Here is a 22042-nt window from a genome sequence, read left to right on the forward strand (position 1 = left end):
ATTGGGTTGTTTTTATTTTGTATTTTGTGTTTCTTATATCGTGAGTTTATCCTGTGAACCACCCTGAGACCTGTGGGTATAGGTAAATAATAATAATAATAATAATAATAATAATAATAATAATAATAATATAATGGGAAAACTTCTTCAGGCAGCATAGTTAAACTATGGAACTCACTGCTACAGGAGGCAGAGGTGGCCACCAACTTGGATGGCTCTAAAAGAGGGTTGGACAAATTCATGGAGGAGGAAATGGCTGATAGCTCCTAGCCAGGATAGCAAAGCTTTTCCTCCACAGTTGGAAGCAGGGGTGCTTCTGAGTCCCAGTTGCTGGAAACTGCAGGAGAGGAGAGTGGCTCTTGTGTCCGGATCCTGCTTGCTGATTTCACAGATGCATCTCATTGGCCACTGGGAGAACAAGATGCTGGACCAATGAGCCATTGGCCAGATCCAGGAGACCCTTCTTAACATTCTTTTCTCCAGCCAACTCAAAGCTCACAAGCTCCCTCTTTCTGCCTGGCATCCCATAGTCCCTCTAACTGCAGAGAGACAGAACCTTGACCTTGGAACACGAAAGGAACCCCATCTCACTCCTCTCCTGCGAGGCGTCTCATCCGCTAAGCCCATCCCAAGATGGTCTTGAAGCCGATTCAGGTCCCCCAAACTACGCAAACACCTTTTGCCCCACAGCCCCTCCTGGTTTGCCTCACGTCCCCCTGCAACCAGGACAGGGAGAAACCAGCAGGCAGGGAGGGGCCAAGAGGGGCGGATCGTGGCCACCTCGTCTGGAGCATCAGCGACTGGAGCGCAGGGAACACGCCACGGCAGGAGGCCACCCAAAGGCCACGCGCCTGGGTGGCTCTCCACGTACGAGAGGGGGTCCCTTTGGGGCCCACTGCAGTCCTCTCTGCCCCCCTCCCTGGTTGGCACCAGGAAGCAAGCCGTAATGCCTCCTGGCGCTCCCGCTGGTTCTCCCAGCCTGTCTCTTTCGTGGGCTTTTGACCGCGGGGCTCCAGGGCCGGGCAGGACTCCGCGGCTGCCGCAAAGCATTCAAATTCTCTCCCCGGGGGAACCCGGCGCTGGAAACTAATTCCGGTGGATTTCTGCTGTTTTTACAAACTGCCTTCCTTCTGGCTTTAGTGATTCACCTGCTATATTTCCAAGACGCATATTCTTTTATGTACGCGTAAGCCCTTCTCCCTGCCTTGGTAAACGCATTACGGCGATAGGGGAAGAATGGAGAGCCAGCCGAACGTCACGTGGGGCAGCCTGGCCCTAAATTTAACTCCGACAATAAATAATCAAAAGGAAAAACAGCCCTTCTCCCCGATTCCTGGAGGACCCAGCAGTTAGCAAAAGAGTTGCAAAGCTGCTGACCTGGCAGGGGCTGAAGTGCTGAGATTATTACAAGAAAACGTTTAAATGTGCCCTGGGCGCCAGAGGAAAAGAGGCAGGGGTGAACTCTGCAGCGCTTTAAGCTGCTGAAGGATTAAAGCCCCGGCCTTGGAGCTCCGTCGCCTTGGCCCCCGGGCGGGTGGGAGGGGGGCACGGAGAGGGAGGAGGGAAGCAGGAAAAGTGTGCACTAAGCACTTGGCCCCCGCCTCCAGCTCAGACTAAAAATACAGAGATGAGCCTGTTCTAAAAATTACCATTTAGCACCAGGAGCTGGCGTGGCCGCCAAGCCAAAAATCCATATCCCATCAGCTGTAATGGACTGCTAGTCACATTTCCTTCTTGGAAGCGGCTGCCCTGCTCCGGAGGCAGCGCTCTGAAGACTTGCGCAGCAAGGTGGCAGCTGCGGATGGAAATTCATTAGGGACAGCTCCTGGGAAGCCAGTGCATTCATCACAATTAAAGGCGCAGCCAGGAGGCTCTGCTGGCAGGGCTGGAGAGCAGGAACGGACTGCAGCGGGCATCGCTGCCCTGCCCTGCCCAGGGGACGGGTTGAGCCTCTGCCAGGGGTCCTGAGCAAGGTACCAGGCCGCTGCCGAAGGAGCTGGGCAGGCGCTACCCACGGGCGACTGTGGCACAAGCACAGGCAATGAGCCACCTGCAAAAGTGGCCTTGGTCGGGAAGAGAGCCGGAGCAAGGTTCCCCCAGGAAGGAGCTGCCACATGGATTCTCAGCAGAGCCTTTCAAGACCCCCCAGGTGCTGCTGGTGAGGAGAGGCGACCTGACAGGTAAGGAGGGGTAGAGGATCGGCGGGTGGGGTTCGTTCTCATCAAGTCACAGCTCTGCCTGGGCGGGACTCAATCGCCCCCGTGCGACAAATGGGCAGGACCGCCCAACCTCCATCGAGTGCCTGGAGGCGGTGGGAGGATGGATGGCAGATAACAGATTGAGGTTGAATCCTGAGAAGACAGAAGTATTGTTTTGGGGGGACAGGGGGCAGGCGGGTGTGGGGGACTCCCTGGTCCTGAATGGGGCTACTGTGCCCCTGAAGGACCAGATGCACAACCTGGGAGTCATTTTGGACTCCCAGCTGTCCATGGAGGTGCAGGTCCATTCTGTGTCCAGGGCGGCTGTCTGCCAGCTTCATCTGGGACGCAGGATGAGGCCCACCCTGCCCACAGACTGTCTCTCCAGCGTGGTGCATGCTCTAGTTATCTCTTGCTTGGACTACTGCAATGCGCTCTACGTGGGGCTACCTTTAAAGGTGACCCGGAAACTGCAATTAATCCAGAATGCAGTAGCCAGGCTGGTGACTGGGAGCGGCCGCTGAGACCACATAACACCGGTCCTGAGAGATCTGCACTGGCTCCCAGTACGTTTCTGAACACAATTCAAAGTGTTGGTGCTGACCTTGAAAGCTCTAAATGGCCTCAGCCCAGTATCCCTGAAGGAGCGTCTCCACCCCCATCGTTCTGCCCGGACACTGAGGTCCAGCGCCAAGGGCCTTCTGGCGGTTCCCTCATTGTGAGAACTGAGGTTACAGGGAACCAGGCAGAAGGCCTTCTTGGTGGTGGCGCCCGCCCTGTGGAATGCCCTCCCACCAGATGTCAAAGAGAAAAACAACTATCCTACTTTTAAAAGACATCTCAAGGCAGCCCTGTTTAGGGAAGTTTTTTATGTTTTATGCTGTATTGTTTTTAACACTCGATTGGGAGCTGTCCACAGTGGCTGGGGAAACTCAGCCAGATGGGCAGGGTATAAATATTATTATTATTATTATTATTATTATTATTATTATTATTATTATTGAAGGCAGGCTCCCCTCCCCTTTCCCTCCAGGCCTGACAGAACTTCTTCTGCATCTACCGTTACCCTGAGCGGGTCACGATAGCCTTAGCACAGAGCTGGATCCAGAGGGAAAAGAGGCCATTAATTAAGGGAGCCACCCGAGAGAGAGAGAGAGAGAGAGAGAGAGAGAGAGAGAGAGAGAGAGCTTGTGTTTGGCAGGCAGGCTGGCAGCAGGGAGGGAGGAACCGGCAGGCTCTGCTGAACTCAGGAGAAGAGCGGAGATGGGGCCTGCAAGATGGACAGAAGCGCGGGAGAGGGGAGGACGGGGAAGGGCATTTCGCACAGCAGGCGCAGAGGAGAGAACGGCACCCCTGTGCTGCTGCCACGGGGCCAAACTTGGCCCTTCAGCCGTTTTGGGACTACAGTTCCCATCATCCCCAACCACTGGTCCTGCTAGCTAGGGATGATGGCAGTTGTAGTCCCAAAACAGCTGGAGGGCCAAGTTTGGCCACCCCTGATCTGGACGCTTGGATCGCTTCGGCTGTTCTCTCCCCCAACCCCAAACCCCACCAGATCTCTCAGCCGCACTGAAGGCTGGGAAGCCAGCCCAGGAGACATTCCTGAGCATGCCAAGGGGCAGGCGATAGGCTCAAATAGGGGGCGCAAGGTCAGCCCACAAGGGGAGCTCCCACAAGCATGGCAGCGGCCTGCCGCCCTCAGCCAAGGCAGGAGGAGACTGGTGCAAAGCTGGCTTTCTGGGCAAATGCAGCTGCCGCGCTGGCATCCCTCCAGTGCCCTCTCTGGAAATCCCTCGACCCCAAACCTCCCCTGAGAGGCTGCAGACCTGGCTCCCTCTCCTGCTCCCGTACACTGCGTGGCCCAAAGATGCCCCCCTTCCTTATAGGGCACAGGCTGAGGTCGCACATGCACAACACCCACAAGTAAGTAAGTGTGTGTACTGGAGGAGGGAGGGAGGGAGGGAGGTCCCTCTCCAGCCCCACGGGGAGCATCTTGGTCCATCATTCATGTTGGTAGCTTTCAGCAGCATAGGCTGGGCCTGGGAAAAGGCCCCCGGCCAGGTGCTCCTCCGCCTGTGGAGAAGAGCCTCCCCTGGGCTAATCAGTGGGGTGGCCCATAGGGGCTGTGCACAAGCAGGTGATGTTAGAATTCCTGCTCCGTGATTGCAGTCATGGGATTGTTGTCTTTCACATGACGGTGGATGTTTTGACTCCACAGAGTGGGAAGTGACGGAGAAAGGATGTTTGTGTTCCTGTGTTCCGTGAAGTGGGACTATTGTCCTTTGTTCTTTCTCTTTGCTGTCTGATGCTAGAGAGAGAGGGAGCCATGTTGCAGTGCTCCGTGTGTGTTTATATGTAAATAAAGTAGATTAGCCAAAATGCTGAGTTGCTGAGCTCTGTCACGTGCATGATGTGCAAACTCTGCAGATCCCTAAGTGTGCCGGTGTCGGTTGGCATCGGTCGCTGGGATGTTCGGGCTGAAGAAAGCTTTGGAAGCTCCCAAAAGAACGACCAGGAGGGAGAGAACATGCCAGTTGGACATGTGTCTCTGCCAGGGTCCTACTCGAGTGTAGGCTGAACTCCTGACAGGTGGGCCTCATCCCCATGGAAGCAGCTGGTCCCAGGAGCCTCTCTCCCCCCGAAGTGGATCCAGGCTGCGCTCGCTTTTCTCTGGTTGGCGGAAGGTGTCCAGGAGTCTCCCAAGATGCTTGGAAGGCCCAGAGGACCTCTCACTGGCCACAAATTCAAGAGAGGCACCACCTTGGTTGGGACCCGTCTCCTCAGACACTCTGGAGAGCAGCCCTTGCTGCTCTTGCTGCTGCTGCCACCATCTAAGCCACCGCTGGGCCGGCAGGGACGGATCTCTCCAAGCAGGACCTCTGCACCCACCTCCTTCACTTTCTCACCCAGGACAGGCCCCGCCAGTCTTGGGCGCCTGCACACGCCTCTCCCGAGGGTGTTCATAATCCCATTTCGCGCCCCATTGCGCCCCAGAGTAAGCCAGCCGCCCGTTTCATCCATCAAAGGCGATGGAGGCTCCAGGAGCCACCGGATCGGCAAGGACTCTCTGTGTGGCACCCCCTCCGTGTCTGCAGAGAAGGGCCTGATCCTGCGCCTACTCCTGCCTTCCTTCTGCAAGGAGTTTCTGCCCGCTTTCTAGGCTGGGGTGACAGTTCCCAATGGTCCTCCATGAGCTGCTATTGCTTTTATTTATCATTTATTTTTTTTACAAATATTTTTTATTGGTTTTTACAAAAAAAAAAAATCCAAAATAATAAAAGGGGGGGGGGGGACTTCTACCATATCCATATATGAGATTCTCTGCATCTCGTGACTCCCCCCATCCCCTGCACGGGTCCTTAAAACAATTCTTCTCAAACTACTTCTCATTGCATTCTCCACATTTTCCATTTCTCTAAGCTGTCCATGTTTTTCGTTTCTTTACAGTGCATTTTCACAGTCCAGCTAAACTGTATTTTTTATTTGTGTACAATGGTCCCCTAAGTAAATTATAATCCCCCCCCAATTCTTTTTTAAAGTTGCTATTGCTTTTAGAGCTCCAGGCCGTGAGTAAACGAGTTTCCTACTGTGCAAGGAGTTTTCAAAGTAAGGAAGCATCCGAACCAGGGTTCTTCTCCCGTCTCCCATTCTCACAGTCAGAAGTGACAACGTCTGCTCTATCAGCAGCTTCCACGATCCATTCCACGCTACTTGGGTATAGAGCCTTGTGTGGGGCAGCCCCACTGCCCTTTGAGATTTCCACCCCTGGAATATTAGACAAGCGCTGCCTCTGTTGCTTTTCAGAGAAGACCTTAGCCTTTTAAGCAGAGAAGGCTCTGCATCTGCGTTGCAACGCTATTATTATTATTATTATTATTTTATTTACAACATAGTCCACAACAACTCATACATACAAACAAACCCACCACCATTGACAATTTAATTATCAAAATTAAACTCCTATCCCCTTACACAAAGAAAACATAACATAAAAATAAAAGACTTCCTTTATCCTGTAAATGGCCTCCTTATTTACTTCTTGTGTACTGTTTCTTTTATATGTGATCATTACCATTTTTCCTAATTATGATTTTAAAAACCGCAAAGTCTCCTATAGAAATTAATTGAAACAGGTCCAGATGTATATTTGGGGGCACTGTTTGGTATTCTCTGCATTTCCACCATTCTCTTTGGAATTCTTGTCTAGGTTGTCCCCTAATTGTCTCTGTTAATCTGGCCAATTCAGTATAATCTAATAATTTATCCTGCCATTCCTTTTTTGCTGGCACAAATTCTTTTTTCCAATTTCTGGCAATTAAGGTCCTTGCCGTGCCTGTGGCATACAGGAATATTTTTTGACCCTCTTTTGCTATACCTGTGTCTGTTATTCCTAATAGGAAAGCTTCTGTATTTTTTCACAAAATTATATTTAAACCTTTAAGTTCATCATATTCTATATCCCAGAAGCTTTTGATATGTATAAGTGTCCTTTCTGCTTTAGTGCACCTCCATGCATTGGAATGCTTTCAAAGATTCTTCATCCATTATAATTTGGCGACCTGGGCTCCTTTGGAAGGAAGGGCCAGATAAAAAACCGAATAAATAAGAAACAAATTCTGGGCACAGGCTTGCCTAGGGTACCCTGAGCAACTGCGCCCCTGCCACCCACATGGCCTTGGCCAGGCTGGAAGGAGGGAATCCGCCTGGCACAAGGAGGGGGCAGGGGCCTGAAGCCTGGCACCAACGCCCAGGCGCTCTGAAGACGACCCCAGAGGCTCGTGCCAAACGGGAGCATTTCATCTCCGCAGCCGCTCAGCGAGGTGGCTGCAGAGGGCATCTTGGCTCCAACATTGCAATTATGAATCACAGCACAATGACACCAAAGGCGCCTGGCGTGAGGCATGCGCCCCTTTCAATCACGGAAGTACAACAACCCTCGTTGGCGGCTCTTCACATGCCGGTCATGCTCCTAACGAGCAGGGGGTCTGAACGGGGGGCGGGCGGGCAGGGAGAGGAGACTGGGTGCCTCTGCGCATGGTGAGCACAAACACACACCCCCCGTCCCTGCTCGCACATGACCAGGCACTCAGGCAGCGGGTCAGGGAGATGGCAGTGTTCGTGCAGCCTGAACACAACCCGGCAGCCGGGCAGGGAGAAAAGAGAGGGGCAGGTCATACACTAGAGGAGGAATATTGGCAGGCAGGAGGGCGAGCCCCTCCCATCTCCAAATCTCCACCCTGACAGATTAGTCAGCAAACGGCTCTGGCAGCCGAAGGAGGGCTTTCTTGGGGGCTATCGGCCGGGAACTTCCGGGCCAACGAGGGGGAATCTGGGGGCAGCTGCTGGATCAGGGCAAACAGGGCAGGGGCACAGAGCTCCGCATCCTGCTTTCCCTGACCGGATGCTCCAAGAGGAAGCCCAGGGAGACGGACCTGAGTGCAGCAGCAGCAGCAGCGATCTCCTCACTTGCGATTCCCAGCCAGTGCCGTTTAGAGGAGAGCAGCGCAATCTTCGCCGGAGCCTGGAAACGGTGCTGCTGTGAACACGCCGTAATCAGAGCCCTTTTCAATCAGGCAACTGCCTCCCCTTCTGAAGGTTATTTGCTACATCAGCCTCCCCACAAGCTGACACCCCCTCCAGGGGGGGCCTTGTGAACACCTGGAGATGGAGAGCAACATCCGCCGACCCCTCAAGCAGGCGCAGGCACCACCCACAGTCTGCTCAGGGCCCCCGCTGCCCGCAGAATCCCCACCCCACGTGCTTCTGTCTTCTCGCCAAACTTGGGTCACAGATGGCCAAAGGGCTGAAAGGATGTTGAGCGTGGCTTGCGCCTCCTCTGTGCCCACACGCGAGAAGGTTCCTGTTGCTGCTTTTGTCCCAGCGGCCGGGAGAAATGTCTTCCCTTAGCCACAGGCCGTCCCATAGGGGCTGACTATTTGCCAACTACGGCTGGGCCTTCCTTCCACTTTGCTGGGCCAGAGGAAGGGGCAGCCTGCAAAGCGCGCCGCGACCTTCCGACAAGCAAAGTGCACGAGATTCGTGCCACACCAGCTCAGAAGCCGCCGTGTCCTTGCCAAGGTAAGGACGCCTTGCGGGAAGAGATTAGCAGCGACCCAAGAAGCGGGAAAGTGGCTGGGGAGGGGGCGAAAGGAGATGCATTTCTGCAGTGGGCCTGCGTCTGAACTGGCTGACCGAGACCCCAACTCACTCACACCCCCAACATTTATCTAGACCCTCCAGAACCTTCCCCAAGTCGCCTGCCCTCAACACTGCCAGCCCCTTCCCATTACTACAAGAAGGTGCAGCAGGAGACGTCTGGAGTCTTCCCAAAATCTGAGAAGCGGTTACAGACTTGTTCCACTTATTTTTAAAAAGCATGCTCAGGTGCCCTAACCAGGGAGAAGCCTCTGTCATCCCAAGTGGCATGTGAAGCCCTGGCATGACGGGAGAGGGGTGCAAAGCAAAGAAGAGTGCCTCTAAGCACGTACAGACTACTTGTCGTGCACACCTTGAGAACCGAGTCCTTCATCCACGGTCACAACCATCTCTGAAGGTCCACCCAGTGGAGCAACTGCTAAAAGACAGGGACCGGGGCTTGAACCCGCCTGCTGGGAGCCCCCACCTGGTGTAAGGGGGGTCAGTGGCAGCCCAGCCCAACCAGGCCCCGGCACAAGCAGAGCGAGGCAAGCGCAGAAAGGCCCTGGGAGAGACCTTTCCGCTGGCAACGCAAAGCCGTCCAAGTGACTGACGGCTGGGAAAGGTCAGCCTGTCCGAGGCTGGCAGCTTTGGGTGGCACAGAGTTTCGACAAGGCGCCCCAGCGGTTCCTGAGCAACTAGCCCTGATCCAAAGCCAATTTCAGGCTAACCGTTAAGAGAGGCAACGAAGGTCAGCAACGCAAAAAAACGATCCATAAATATTCTCCTGCTTGGAGCCAGGAGAAGAACGTTCCAGGGTCATGAAACCAAGGCGGGCATTTTGAGGGGAGGGTGGCACGTGGCTATGGTGTTTGGTGGGGTGGGGGGCAGACGGGGCAGGCGTCAGGGAGGGAGGGAGGGACCCTGGCCTTCCTCTGCCTAAGGACATCCACACACAAATCCATCCACTCTCATCCCAGGCTCAGTTCCTCCGCTTCCCCCTGCCTGTTCTGAGTCCAGGCCCCCCATCCTGAAACAACACCTCGGCCGATTTGGGGAGGGGGCCTCTGGCAACCTCAAATGCTCATTTCCGCACATGCAGATGAAGGCACCTCACATCACAAAGGACAATAATTTTCTGGTGCGGAAGAACCACACACAAAACCACATTTTGCGAAGTCCTGGGAAGGGAGGAGGCTTTGGGGTCCCTGGGACCACCAGCCCCCCTCCAAAGTGACCCAGAGGCAGCCTCACGGGCTCAAATGTGAGGAGGCTTCCCCCCCCCCAAGGAAGCCCAAGGCCCAGCAAAACCCGGCTGGGCCACGTCGTGGGGCTGCTCCTGTGCCGCCTCCCCCTGGCACCCGAGTTCGTGGCCCCGTAAGCCCAAGTCCCTCTGCCCACGAAGCCAACTGGACCCCCACGGAGCCACATGCTTAAGCTGAGCCCAGTCTGCGCAGCTGCAACTCACCGTTTGCCAAGCCTGGGCCAGAAAAGACAACAACTCTCCGTGCCATCCCACCTGGCAGCCTCTCTCTCTCTCGAGCAAACCCTTGCCCGCCTGCACAGATCCTGGCCCAGAAGGAGGGCAAGAGCGCTTTGCAAGGGACCAGCCAGACTCCTCCCAGCCTGGGCAGCCAGAGCCTCTGGCCAGGCCGGCTGCTGCTCCACAGAAAGACCGGAGGAAGGAGATGACCGGAAGACAACGCCCCCCCTCCCTGCAGCCCTGGCCCCTACCTCTCGCTGCAGCACCAGCTCCTTTGTGAAGAGGGTGGCCTCCTCGCTGAAGGGCTCCCCCTCCTGGACCAGGCCGGGCAGGTTTCTTGCACCTCGGGGACATTCGATACCTGAGGAAGGAAGCAGAAGGGCAGGGGGAGAGAGGGAGAGAGAGATTTCCAGTGAGCTTCCTTTTCTTTCCTGACTTTATCAAGTTCCTTCCATGCTAGGATGGATGGCCGCCCATCAAGGGTTCTCTCACCGCAACTTGGGTGGAACAGATGACTCTTTGGGTTCCTTCCAACAAGACCTTTGGAGCAAGGATATTTCCTCAGCATCACCCAACCTGGCATGCCCCACGGAGGACCTTAAGGTCCACAAATGACAACACTTTGGAGGTCCCAGGTCGCAAGGTGGTTAGATTGGTCTCAACTAGGGCCAGGGCCTTTTCAGTACTGGCCCCAATGTGGTGGAACGCTCTGTCACAAGAGAGTAGGGCCCTGTGGGACTTGACATCTTTCCGCAGGGCCTGCAAGACAGAGCTGTTCCTCCTGGCCTTTGGTTTGGACTCAGTCTGACCCTTATGTTTCCCTCCCCTTACGGTCTTGATCTATTGACTACTTTTAAAATGAGGCTGCATTTTAAACCTCATTTTAACCTGTATTTTAAATTGGTTTCCCCCTCCTATTATGTTTTTACTGTAATTTTACTGGTGTTAGCTGCCCTGAGCCCGGCTCTGCCCGGGGAATAAATATTATTATTTTTTTAATTATCATCATCATCATCATCATCACCATTGAGAGCCGGAAAAGGAGCTCCCCACAAAAGGAGCAGACCCCCAACAGGACCTGCCTTGGAGAGGAGGCTTGCCAGGACCGCCTGGCCAGGCCCAAGAAGGAGCCTTGGAGGCCGCCTGGCCAGGCCTGGGGTCCCCTTGCGGCCGCCCCCCTCAAGAACTGCCCTCCTCATCCTCCCAGGGCAGAAGGCTCTCCTCTGCAAGGAGCCCTGGACAGACCTTGCTTCCGCCACACCCCATCCCTGAGCCAGGGGGGGAAGGACTCCTGGGGAGGATCTGGGCCAGCCGACAGGCCCCCCAGGAGACAGAGCAGCTGGAAAGGCCAGCACCCAAGGGCCTTTCTGTGAGTGCAGATTGTAAGAATAATTTATTATTTACACCCCGACCATCTGCCTGGGTTTCCCCAGCCACTCTGGGCAACTCCCAACAGAGTATTAAAATCACAATAAAACATCAAACATTAAAAACTTCCCTGAACAGGCTGCCTTCAGATGTCTTCTAAAAGTCAGATAGTGGTTTATTTCTTTGGCATCTGATGGGAGGGTGTTCCACAGGGCGGGCGCCGCCACTGAGAAGGCCCTCTGCCTGGTTCTCTGTAACTTGGCTTCTCGCAGGGAGGGAACCGCCAGAAAGCCCTTGGAGCTGGACCTCGGTGTCCGGGCAGACCGATGGGGGTGGAGACGCTCCTTCAGGTATACTGGACCGAGGCCATTTAGGGCTTTAAAGGTCAGCACCAACACTTTGAATTGTGCTTGGAAACGTACTGGAAGCCAATGTAGGTCTTTCAGGACCGGTGTTATGTGGCCCGGTGGCCGCTCCCAGTCCCCAGTCTAGCTGCCGTATTCTGGATTAATTGCAGTTGCTGAGTCAGCTTCAATGGTAGCCCCACATAGAGCGCATTGCAGTAGTCCAAGCGGGAGATAACCAGAGCATGCACCAGTCTGGTGTGACAGTCTGCAGGCAGGTAGGGTCTCAGCCTGTGTACTAGATGGCGCTGGTAGACAGCCACCCTGGACACAGAATTAACCTGCGCCTCCATGGACAGCTGTGAGTCCAAAATGCCCCCCAGGCTGCGAACTGGTCCTTCAGGGGCACAGTTACCCCATTCAGAACCAGGGAGTACCCCCCTCCACTCCTGCCCCCTGTCCCCCCCAAAACAGTACTTCTGTCTTATCAGGATTGAACCTCAATCTGTTAGCCGCCATCCATCCTCCCACTGCCCAAAGGTGCTGGCACTGCTTATCTCAGTTCACACATGCACTTATCAGTGCTCTCCAGGACAGAGCTTGCAATGGGAGGCAGAGGTGGCAGGGGCTACTGGGAACCCCCACAACTGCCGGAAGTGGGGCCAGTGGGGAGGGGAGAAAAGTCGCACGTCAAGGATGCAACGCTCCAGGTGAGACAAGTCTCCAGTGCCAGCACCTGCCTGCCAGGGGCTGCCCCCTCCACCCCCAGCCTCACAAGAGCAGCCACCGCCGTGGCCACCCTCCTGTCAGGGGGCAAGCTCCTGCCCCACAGTGGCGGAAGCGCAGCCCCAATCCACTTCCATGCGCCGGTGCCTTGCCAGGAGGAGGAAGGCTGGAAGGGAGCCAACGCGAGCCACTTTGGGCGGCTCCTTGGCGCAAGGCAAAGGCGCCCGGCCAGCCTTCCCCTGCGAGGCCGCTCAAAATAGCCCTGCGATTCCCTCCAAGGCAGCGAGAGATGCATTTCGCCTGCGGCTCCGCAGGCTCAGCCCCACGCATGATGATCAGCCAAGGCTGAAGCTGGCTGCCGAGCCGAGGCTTCCGGACGGGAAGCCATTTTTTCCTGGAATAATTTAAGGAGCAATAAAGCCGGGAAAGCAACCGCTGGGACATAACCTGAAATAAAGGTTTAGTGAGGCGGATGCGCCGCTGCCACAGAGAACAAGGAGGACGGGGGTCCATAAAGGAGCTTTATAGCAGCTGCGGCGGCATCTGTCAAGAGCATCAACCACTTGATGCGCAAAATGTCCCCGCTGGGGAGTTTGGCTTCCTCCCGGGGGGAGCGAGGTGGGGCGGTTCGAGGCGGGAGAAAGATGTGGCCCCAGAGACTCTGCGGACGCAAAGGGCCGACGAAGGGAATAAGCAGGAGTGGGGGTGAGGAGGGGGTGGCCCTGCAATACCCCCAGAGCCTAAATTCAGGCTGGGGCGGCACAAAGTCCACGGCAGAAGAGAACCCGACTGGGAGCAGAGAAGGAGGCTCCCTTCCTCTCCTCCACAGCCTGGACATCCTACTTTCACATCATGGCTTGGAGGCACCCAGTCGACAAACTTTCAAAATGGAGCTTCTGGCTGCGCTTGCAGGGCCTGCGTTGTGGAGGCCGGACTCAGTGGCCCCTTCCCACACCACAGTTTGAGGATTCCTGCCCCAGGAGGCAAGACTCGCCTGCTCTGCTGGATCCCTTGGGGCTCAGGGCTCCTCCCTACAGGGGGTTACTTTGGGAAAGACCCAACACCTGTGGATCAGCAAAGTCTTGGGGCTCCAAACCTCCCCCTTCCAAGCAGCCCAAACCAGGTTTCCCGGAGGGATCCCCTAAGGTGCAAGGTGGGGCCTGCGCTTCTCCACAGGCTGCGGGCAGCAACTCTTCGTGACCCCCTGGACAAGAGCACGCCAGGCACTCCTGTCTTCCACTGCCTCCCTCATGCTGGTCGCTTCGAGAACACTGTCCAACCATCTCGTCCTCTGTCGTCCCCTTCTCCTTGTGCCCTCCATCTTTCCCAACATCAGGGTCTTTTCCAGGGAGTCTTCTCTTCTCATGAGGTGGCCAAAGTCTTGGAGCCTCAGCTTCAGGATCTGTCCTTCCAGTGAGCACTCAGGGCTGATTTCCTTCAGAATGGAGAGGTTTGATCTTCTTACAGTCCATGGGACTCTCAAGAGTCTCCTCCAGCACCAGAATTCAAAAGCATCCATTCGTTATGGTCCAGCTCTCACTTCCATACATCACTACTGGGAAAACCATAGCTTTAACTATGCAGACCTTTGCTGGCAAGGTGATGTCTCTGCTTAGAAACCTCCAATCTGGCTTTTTATGTGAAAGCGGTCTGCTTTTGCATCAGGCTCCCCACCTGGCAGGAGGGCTCATGAGATCGAGAAGGCAAAGGAGCAGAGGCCCAAGCGATGCCAGCTTATTACCTGTAATAGCTGTCTCTGCCAAGTGCTGGCCGGGCGCAGCCTGAGAAGCAGGGATTGTTTCTGCTACATGATTAGAGCCGCAGAGGCAGGTCAAGTGCCGATCCATCAAGATTTGCGGGGAAGGAGGAGGCACCCCAAGAGGGAGCCCAAGCAGGCGGCCTCTGCCGTTTCAGCTTCGCCAACGCCGGGTCCCAGCCAGATTCCTAGAAACTGGAGGGCACGACTTGTCCCCCCGCCCAAACCATCCACCTCGCCTCTTCCAGGCCCCCAGGTTCAACACAGGCCACCTGGAAAGATGGAGGAGGAAAGAAAGGGGCACAGGCTCCGGTGGCTCACAGCCCAGCCATGGCCAGGGGCCCCGGAGGGTGGAAGAAAAGGCTCCCATCACCAGCAACTATAACATGCTCCTGCCTGGCCACACACACCTGGGCAGCCAAACTGCCCTGCCTGGCCAGTGGGGGAGACCCACAAGAGACCCCTGCCTTGGGGACACACTCTCTCCTTCCACTCGCACCCAGTGGCTCTGCACTCCTCCTTCCAAAAAGTTTGCTAAGAGGTACCCATGAGCCCCGCTCAGGCTGTCTGTCTTGTTTGCTGGTTTGCCGCCCCAAGGTCCAAGGCCGGAACGGAGCATCGAAACACAATATTAAGAACGCTTTAAAACAACTCCCAGCCGTAAAAGGAGATGGGTCCTGAGAACGTGCGCCTCCAACTGCAAAGGAAGTCAGGGGGCAAAGAGACGGGCCTTTTGCATCCTCTGGAAGCCGTACAATGAAGGCACCAGCTGCACCTCTGTGGGGAGGGAGCCCCACAGTTCTGGGGCTGCCACGGAGAAGGCCCCTTCCCCCTGGGCCACCACACAAACCCCTGAGCCTCTGAGGGGGGATGGACCCCCAAGAGGGCCCTCAGGGAAGGAGGCGGCCATTCAGGTATGTGGGGCAGGAGTCGTCTAGGCCTTTCAGCACCAATGGAAGCGCCTGGAAAGGAACCAGTGCAGAGGATTTAATGCAGAATTCTCCTGCGGGTCCGTAGTGCAGGGGCCCCCCAGATCCAGGCCGGCTCCTGCCAGCCCAGGTGGCCATCAGCCCAAACCTCACTCCGTGCTCAGAAGACGGGGCTCTGTTTTCTCCCTCTGCCTCCTTCAGCTGCACATCTGGAAGAATGACAGCGGCGGAAGTGGCAAGGTTAAGAATCTCTCTGCACAGGTGACACAAGGATTTAGAAGCAGGCTCCTGCCAGAGACGCACGCCGGGCAAAGCCAGGGAACAGCTGGGCGACGCCACTGCCGCCAGCCGGAGAACCTCCTGGGTGGGCAGCAGGGCAAGGAGGGTGGAGAGGTGCTCCAGGGGCACGGCCAAAGCCGCCTGGCCTCTCGACGACAGCAAGGCAAGGAGCCCCAAGAGGGAAGGCTCCTGAAAGAGAAGGGAGGCACTGCCATGGCAGGACGGGGCAGCCACACACCCCAGGGGCAGGCGCAGGGATGCACCTTTGTGCGAGTATTTTGCAAATGGAGCTGCCAAGCTCACCTGCCAAGGTACATAAGAACTCAGCATCTAGCCCAGCATCAGGCTCTCTCCACAAGCTGAGTCCTAGAGCCCTCTTCTCCCCTCCTACGATTCCTCTGACTACAGAGGCAGAGTCTAGTCCTCGTGGCCGGTAGCATCCACCGACCTCCTCCTCCTCCAGGAACTGCTCCCTGTGGCAGGGAGTTCCGCAATTCAGCTGTACGCTGACTGATGAAGGGCTTTCTTCGCCAGCCTGGCCTTGCAGACTCTGCTGGCCTCGCAGGCCCTGTGCCAGGGACGGCTGCAGCACCTGCTGAAGCCAGCCCAGCCCTGGGCACCAACTGCCTGGCGGACCTCCCGGCTCCCCACTCCCGGCTCCGGCACGGCAGCTCAGCACCCTTGGCTCCTCAGCAGCCCCTCTCTCCCAAAGCACCACCTTGCAAACTGGGAGCTGGGCCTGGCCTGGCGCAGGGTTCAGGGGGAGCTGGGTGCTCTCTCCCCAGCACCCACCACAAAGCCCCCAGTCCAGACAGCCGCAGGCCTTGCTCCTGACAGAGAGAGAGAGAGAGAGAGAGAGAGAGAGAGAGAGAGAGGCTGCTTTGCTGCTCCTGAGAGAGATAAATATAGCACAGGAGTTTTCTTGGACTGGATCGAGGGAGAGAAAAGCATTGGAAAGAAATAGGTGAATAAATCAGAGGGAAAAGTGCTTTGTGCAGCAAAATCGCTGCACCCAGCGTTGCCACATATTAATGACCCCGGGGAAAGCTGGCTCAGGCTGCCTTTCACATGCGATGTTCCCCAGCATACTGACAAGCGAGTGCTGGGGCAGGGAAAGGACGCCGCTGGCGGGGAGGGGAGCCCTGCCTGACCCCTGCCAGGACCCAGCAAGGAAGAGCGTGGCAGAGGCTGGGGGGGCTGCCTGCATTCTGCAGGGGGGGGCCCAGAAAAGTCCTGGGGAGCAGCCTCAAAGCAAACCACGCACAGCTGTAGGAGCACAGAGAACAAGTGGCCTGGCCTCGCTGACTGCCTGCCCCCCCCCAAAAAAAACCACAGACAGCCCAGAGTGGAGGACAAAATGACAGGATTCTAGAGCTGGAAGGGACCCAAAGGCTCATCTAGTCCAACTCCCCGCAATGCAGAAATCACAGCTTTCAGGGAACAAGTTCCCTTATGGCCAAGGTGACTGATTCGGGGAAGGGGAGAGGCAGGCGAGGCCTCAAGGCACATGGCAGAGGTCCTGATGTCTCTCCCGCTCTCACGGGAAGAGGCTCCCTGGGCAAGAGAGAGGTGGAGCCAGTCTTTCAAAGAGAACAACCATTCCCCAGGTGAGGAATCGATGCTTCTCCTGCATCTCAGGCTCCAGGAAGCGGGACGTTTGCCAACTGATGGGCTTGCAATGGGGCCCTGGGTGACACGGCGACTCGCCTGCCAGGTGCAAAGGCTGTGGGCAGGACATCGGAACAGCCTCCTGGATCAGGCCAAAGCAGGCAGTCCATCTGGGTCCAGCCTCCGGTTCTCACAGTCGCCTGTGGGAAACCAGCAAGCGGGATTGGGGCCCAAGAGCAGCTCTCCCCTCCTGTGAATTATTGTATTTTAATATTATTTAAATTACTGTATTTTAATATTTTGCTGGAAGCCGCCCAGAGTGGCTGGGGAAACCCAGCCAGGTGTGCTGGGTACAAATAATAACAATAATAATAGTGATAATAATAATAATTCCAGCCACTGGCATTCAGGCGCATTGCAGAGCCACTGGTCCTCTTTTAAAGCCATCCAGGTGTGTGGCTCTCCCTGTCTCCTCCTGAGGAAGAAACTTCCATTGCTTGCCTCTGCGGGGCATGAAGAAGGACTTCCTTGTACCTGGCCTAAATCTTCACCTTCCATTTCATCGGAGGTTGATGAGCCCCAGCGTCACGAGAGAGGGAGAAAAACTTCCCTCTGCCCCCAAGCCGCCTAGAGAGGACAGCAGGTAGATGGGCGAAAGTGGTGCATGCCAGTGCGCTTGGAAACATACTTGCGCAAAGTGCCGGCGGGGGCCGAATACCGGAGAACCTTCTCCGCCACGACACCTGTTCCTTGCACAGGGCCTGCTGGCCAGGGAGAGCCCAGGAGCCTGGAAGGGCCAGAGGTGTCCAGGAAAGGGCTCCAGAGTGGCGAGGCACTGGGGGGCAGCTGAGCCCACGCAAGGGCTGGCGCCACTTGAAGATGCGCCATGGAGCGCTCGAGATGGCAAGGGACGCCGGGCCGTTCTTCAACAGACTTCTGGGGAGTGTGGGACTTGTGACAACTCCATTCCTAAAGGATGCTGCAAACGGCTCCAGATAAAGGGGGATTGGGGAGATCTGAAAGCTCCAGCCTTGGAGAACATGACAGCAATTTAAAAGAGATGAAGGGGCCGCAGAGGAGGAGGAGGAGGAGGCGGCGCTTGGGGAGGGACACAACGCCTAGGTGTTTATATGCTAATTCCGGGAGCCTCTCAGCCCAAAGAGGGAGCAGAAGGCCCTTCGCTAAATGCGGAGAGAAATGTGGGGAGCATATCAGACGCAAGGGGGGGCAGGGAGAGAGGCTTGGCTGCTGGCAGATAACTCAATGGAAGAATCAACTCAGCATGCTGCAACAGTGGGGGGAAAGGTAAATTCCGTGGCGGAGATTAGAGGGGGGGGGCACGGAATTGAAAATAAAACTGCCTGCCAGCCTTTTCAGGCCTTTTATACAGACCTAGGAAGCAGCCACATTGGAATCCCCAACCAGGTTCCGGTGGCTGCAGAGCACAAAGGATTCCGCAGAGCTAAAAAGGGGCTCAGGAAAGAGCCATCAAAACCATCGAGGGGCTGGAGGAACTCCTCTGTGATGGAAGGATGTCATGATTTGGGGTGGCGGGCAGTATTTAGAAAATAAAATAGAAGGGTGGGAGAAATGATACAGGCATGGAGAAAGGGGATGGAGACATATTCTTCTCCCTCCTAAGCCCAGAAGGCGGGGACGACCCAATTAAACGGGCAGGCGATTCAGAATAATAATAATAACCTACTTTTTGGTATCCCGCCCATCTGACTGGGCTGCCCAGTGAGAAGGCGAAGGCCGGAGGTTAGCCTGGAAGGGAAGACTCTCTCAGGTTGCCCCACAGCCTGCTGTAAGAGGGGCCTGAGTCCAGGCGGGCAACCGGCCGGACACCACACTCGGCCTGCAGGTGGCCAGAAACATGCCATCCAGCAGACGGGTGGGAGATGGACAGAGATGAGCAATTCTGTTCCCTGCAGAAATCTGAGCAACGAGGAAATGTCTCGCATACCCTTTCCAAGGCCAGCATATGCCTGTGCCATGCGGAGAGAGGGAGTTCTCCAGGACGCAAAGGGCATGAGGCTGCCTGGGAAACCTCAAGGGGGTGGGAGGGTGGGGGGTCTGGTGCCCTGCAAAGCCCAGAACTTGCAAAATCTGCAAGTGGGAAAAGTCCTCTGAGCCTCATCAAAACCCAGAGCAGAGCTCCCGTTGTTTGGCCACTCGCGGCACCTTTGGCTTATTTACCCAGAAATTGCAAAACCCCCAGAGCAGCGCAGCGCACAAAAGGGGGAGACCGTTCCGCCAAGACCCACGTTAACTTCCTGCGCTCCCTCCTGCAGCAACGGTGAAATTGTTCTGCTCTTAAGTGGTTCTCACAATGGAGAGCCTGCAGAAGGAAGGAAGGAAAAGAAAAAGCATCTCCAGAAGCTGCTGCAAGCAAGTCCTTCCGGAGGGGGAAATAAAATTAAAAGGCGCAGCATTTCTCCATCCCGCTCGTGCCTCCTGGGCCCTGGGCAGTCTGGCCGGGGGTGGGCGGGGGGGGGGAGGGAGTCTCCACAAGAGGCTTCCACAAGCATCTTCTGCTGCCTGCGGGGCTGTGCAAAACAGCCTGCATTGCATTTGGGGAAATGGCTCCACAGCCACCCCCTCCAGCTCAGATGTCTGCTAAAATCGCAAAAATGCTCTTCGCTTTAAGATCGGGGTGGGGGTGAGGGTGGAGATGCCAGAGCGAAAGATTTGATATAAAAGCATGAACTGAACATGATCTCAAACTCAGGAATATGCCGGTTGACGTACGGGGAGGGGGGGCCCCTCAGCAGCCATCAAAATCCACATGCGTCCCATCAGCGTTGCACTGCAAATTGAGAGGAGTTGCGGGGGGGGGGGCATCTCTGCTCCCTTTTCCTCCCTGCTCTGCCCAGGAATCAGCAAATGTATTAATCTGAGCAGCAGCGAGATGAGAGATGCAGTTTAAAAGACTGCAGCACTTGGCTGCCATCGCTCCTCTCCCTGGGGTCTCAAAATAACTCCGCCACAAATCAGTTTTCCTAAACCCTCCCAGCCTCGCTGCCAGGAATACGACAATAAAGGCAAGACAGCGGGACTTATGTAACCAGGAAGGCCCAGGATCTATGTGCAGGGAGGGGGCAGGCTGAAGCCCAGCCCCCTCTCACCGGGGGGGGGGGCAAGTCATGGCCACAGCACCGGGGCTGCCCCAAACGGGGGTCCTGTGCCCTCACTGCCACCCCAGAGCAGGACGCAAGCATGCGGGGACTTCATGGTCCCTTCCCGGCACACCTCCCAGCGCTGGGCTGCCTTGGAGAGCCAGGGGCAAGGGCCGCCTGACTTTGCCTCGAATACATCTGCAGCCATATTCGATACTGGGGGGGGGGCGCGCCCTGGGGAGCCCCCAGGCAGGAGGGGAGCAACTGCGCAGGAAGAGGCAAGGGCGGGTCCAGCTGGCCAGAGGGAAGGAGGTTTGGGGGTCGTCAGCTTCTCAGGCAAAGGGCACACTCTGCACAGAAAGAGGCCAGTTGTTTGGGGAGGGGGTTAGAGGAAATTTCTGGTGGGTCCCTGGCTCCTCCTGCCCCCCCTCCAACCATCCTGCTTACAGATGGACAACGCACAGGCACCTTTCCTGGGCAAATTCTTTAGCAGTGATTCCCACATTGAAGGGAGACTAGATGCCTCTTGGGCTCCCTACAAATCCTTTGATTCTGGGGGGGCTCAGGGGGGTCACACCCCAAGCCCAGTTCTCTCTGGGCCAGCTCAAAGCATGGTGGTGCCAGAAACTGGGGAAACCAAACAGCCTCTGCCCAAAACTAGGTCAGTTGACCCTCTGCCAGCCTTTCATGGTGCCCTGACCTCGGGACCTTTAGCCACAGAGGCCGACTAGGTGCCTGTCGTGGGAACCCCCAAACAGGATTCTCACGCTCTCTTTTAAGGTTCTTGTAGGAAGAGAGGAGGGGGCTCTGGACCCCCCTTTCCTGGGCATCTCCATGGAAAACGGGGGGAAGTTTCGGTCTGCAAGCAAACCACTGGCGTCCTGAGCCTGTCCAGAGCGTGGGATCCAGGCCGTTTTCTGCCCCCCTCCCCACATCTGCTGGCACTGCGGCCTGGCAGATCCCTGGCACCGGAAACCCCCCAGGCAGAAATTCACATGCAGCCCACGCCCTGACTGGCGGGACAGAAAGGAGCTTCTGGCCTGACAAGCCAGCAGCCTTTCCTTCCCCTGACTCCGGAGAAGCCCCATCAACCGCTCTCCATCGACTTCCTTTCAGAGTAATATTTTGGGGAGGGGGGGCCTGCCTCAGAGAAAGGCCAGGTGCCAAACAATGACAGCCATTGGGGGGGTGGAGAATACATTGCTGCGCCGTAACCTTCAGGTGCTGGAGCCGCTGTTGGTGGTCAGTTGCAAAAAAACAACAGCAACCCATCTTTATGAACGGCCTTCAGGAGGACTCCCAAGCGGAAATAAATATGGACAGTAACGTTTGCCGGCTGTCCCTCCCCAAAGGGCCAGGGCAAGGTGTGAGGCAGGGGGTGAGAGCAGGAGAGGCAGGGGGCAGCTGACCCGGAGGGGAAGAAGGCAGAGCTGCTCCCCCCCCCCCGAGATGAAGGCTGGCCAGCGATGCTGGGGGCTGCGCAAGGGCCACTTAGGGGCACAGAGGCCTGGAAGAACCGGACGCTGTTTTATTAGCACCCACAAACCAGCTGCACACCAATTATACGTCCCCATAAAAGCACCCATCATTTTTACTGGGTGAAGCCTGCAAAATTTTGAAAACAGAAGCCATTGTTCACACAAGGAGGAGGAGAAGGGGAAGGGGAAGGAGGAGAAGAAGGAAAAAGAAGAAGACAAAGAAAAAGGGGAAGGAGGAGGAGGAGGAGGAGGAGGAAGAAGAAGAAGATTCCACCCAGGAACTCTTTCACTCCCTCAGCCGAATTGGGTATAAAGGCCCCCGAGGCAGCTAAATGCAAGAATTGACCTCAACAGCTGGATGGTGGGCCTGGATGGGGGCAGAGGCTCCCCCAGGCAGGCCATACAAGACCCCCCTCCTGCTCTGCCTCCTGCTGGGGACCAGTCAGGCCGTGGGAGACCATGGGAGAGGACTGCGCAAGTGCTGCCTCTCTCTCTCTCCGTCGCTCACCGACAGGCGGATCTTGCAGAGGCCCCACTGGACTCCAGAGATGGGGAGCCCCCCCCCAAGCGCCTGGCACGGCCAGCAGGGAGTCCGGGAAGGAGCAGAGCCAGGTGGCAA

General features: G+C 56.3%; 2 protein-coding genes across 2 annotated transcripts in view; both read right to left on the bottom strand.

Moving 5' to 3' along the window:
* The window catches only part of PPP6R2 (protein phosphatase 6 regulatory subunit 2), a 1004265-nt gene that overhangs the window by 269395 nt on the left and 712828 nt on the right, over positions 1-22042 (bottom strand). The window lies entirely within an intron of this gene.
* Positions 1-22042, bottom strand: part of SND1 (staphylococcal nuclease and tudor domain containing 1) — a 234629-nt gene that overhangs the window by 53462 nt on the left and 159125 nt on the right. The window contains exon 16 of the mRNA XM_083572639.1: positions 10068-10177. Coding sequence (XP_083428765.1) covers positions 10068-10177 — 110 coding nt within the window. The remainder of the gene's footprint in view (positions 1-10067; positions 10178-22042) is intronic.

Source organism: Podarcis filfolensis (genome assembly GCF_964270895.1).
Source record: "Podarcis filfolensis genome assembly, chromosome: 10".
Classification (NCBI taxonomy): domain Eukaryota; kingdom Metazoa; phylum Chordata; class Lepidosauria; order Squamata; family Lacertidae; genus Podarcis; species Podarcis filfolensis.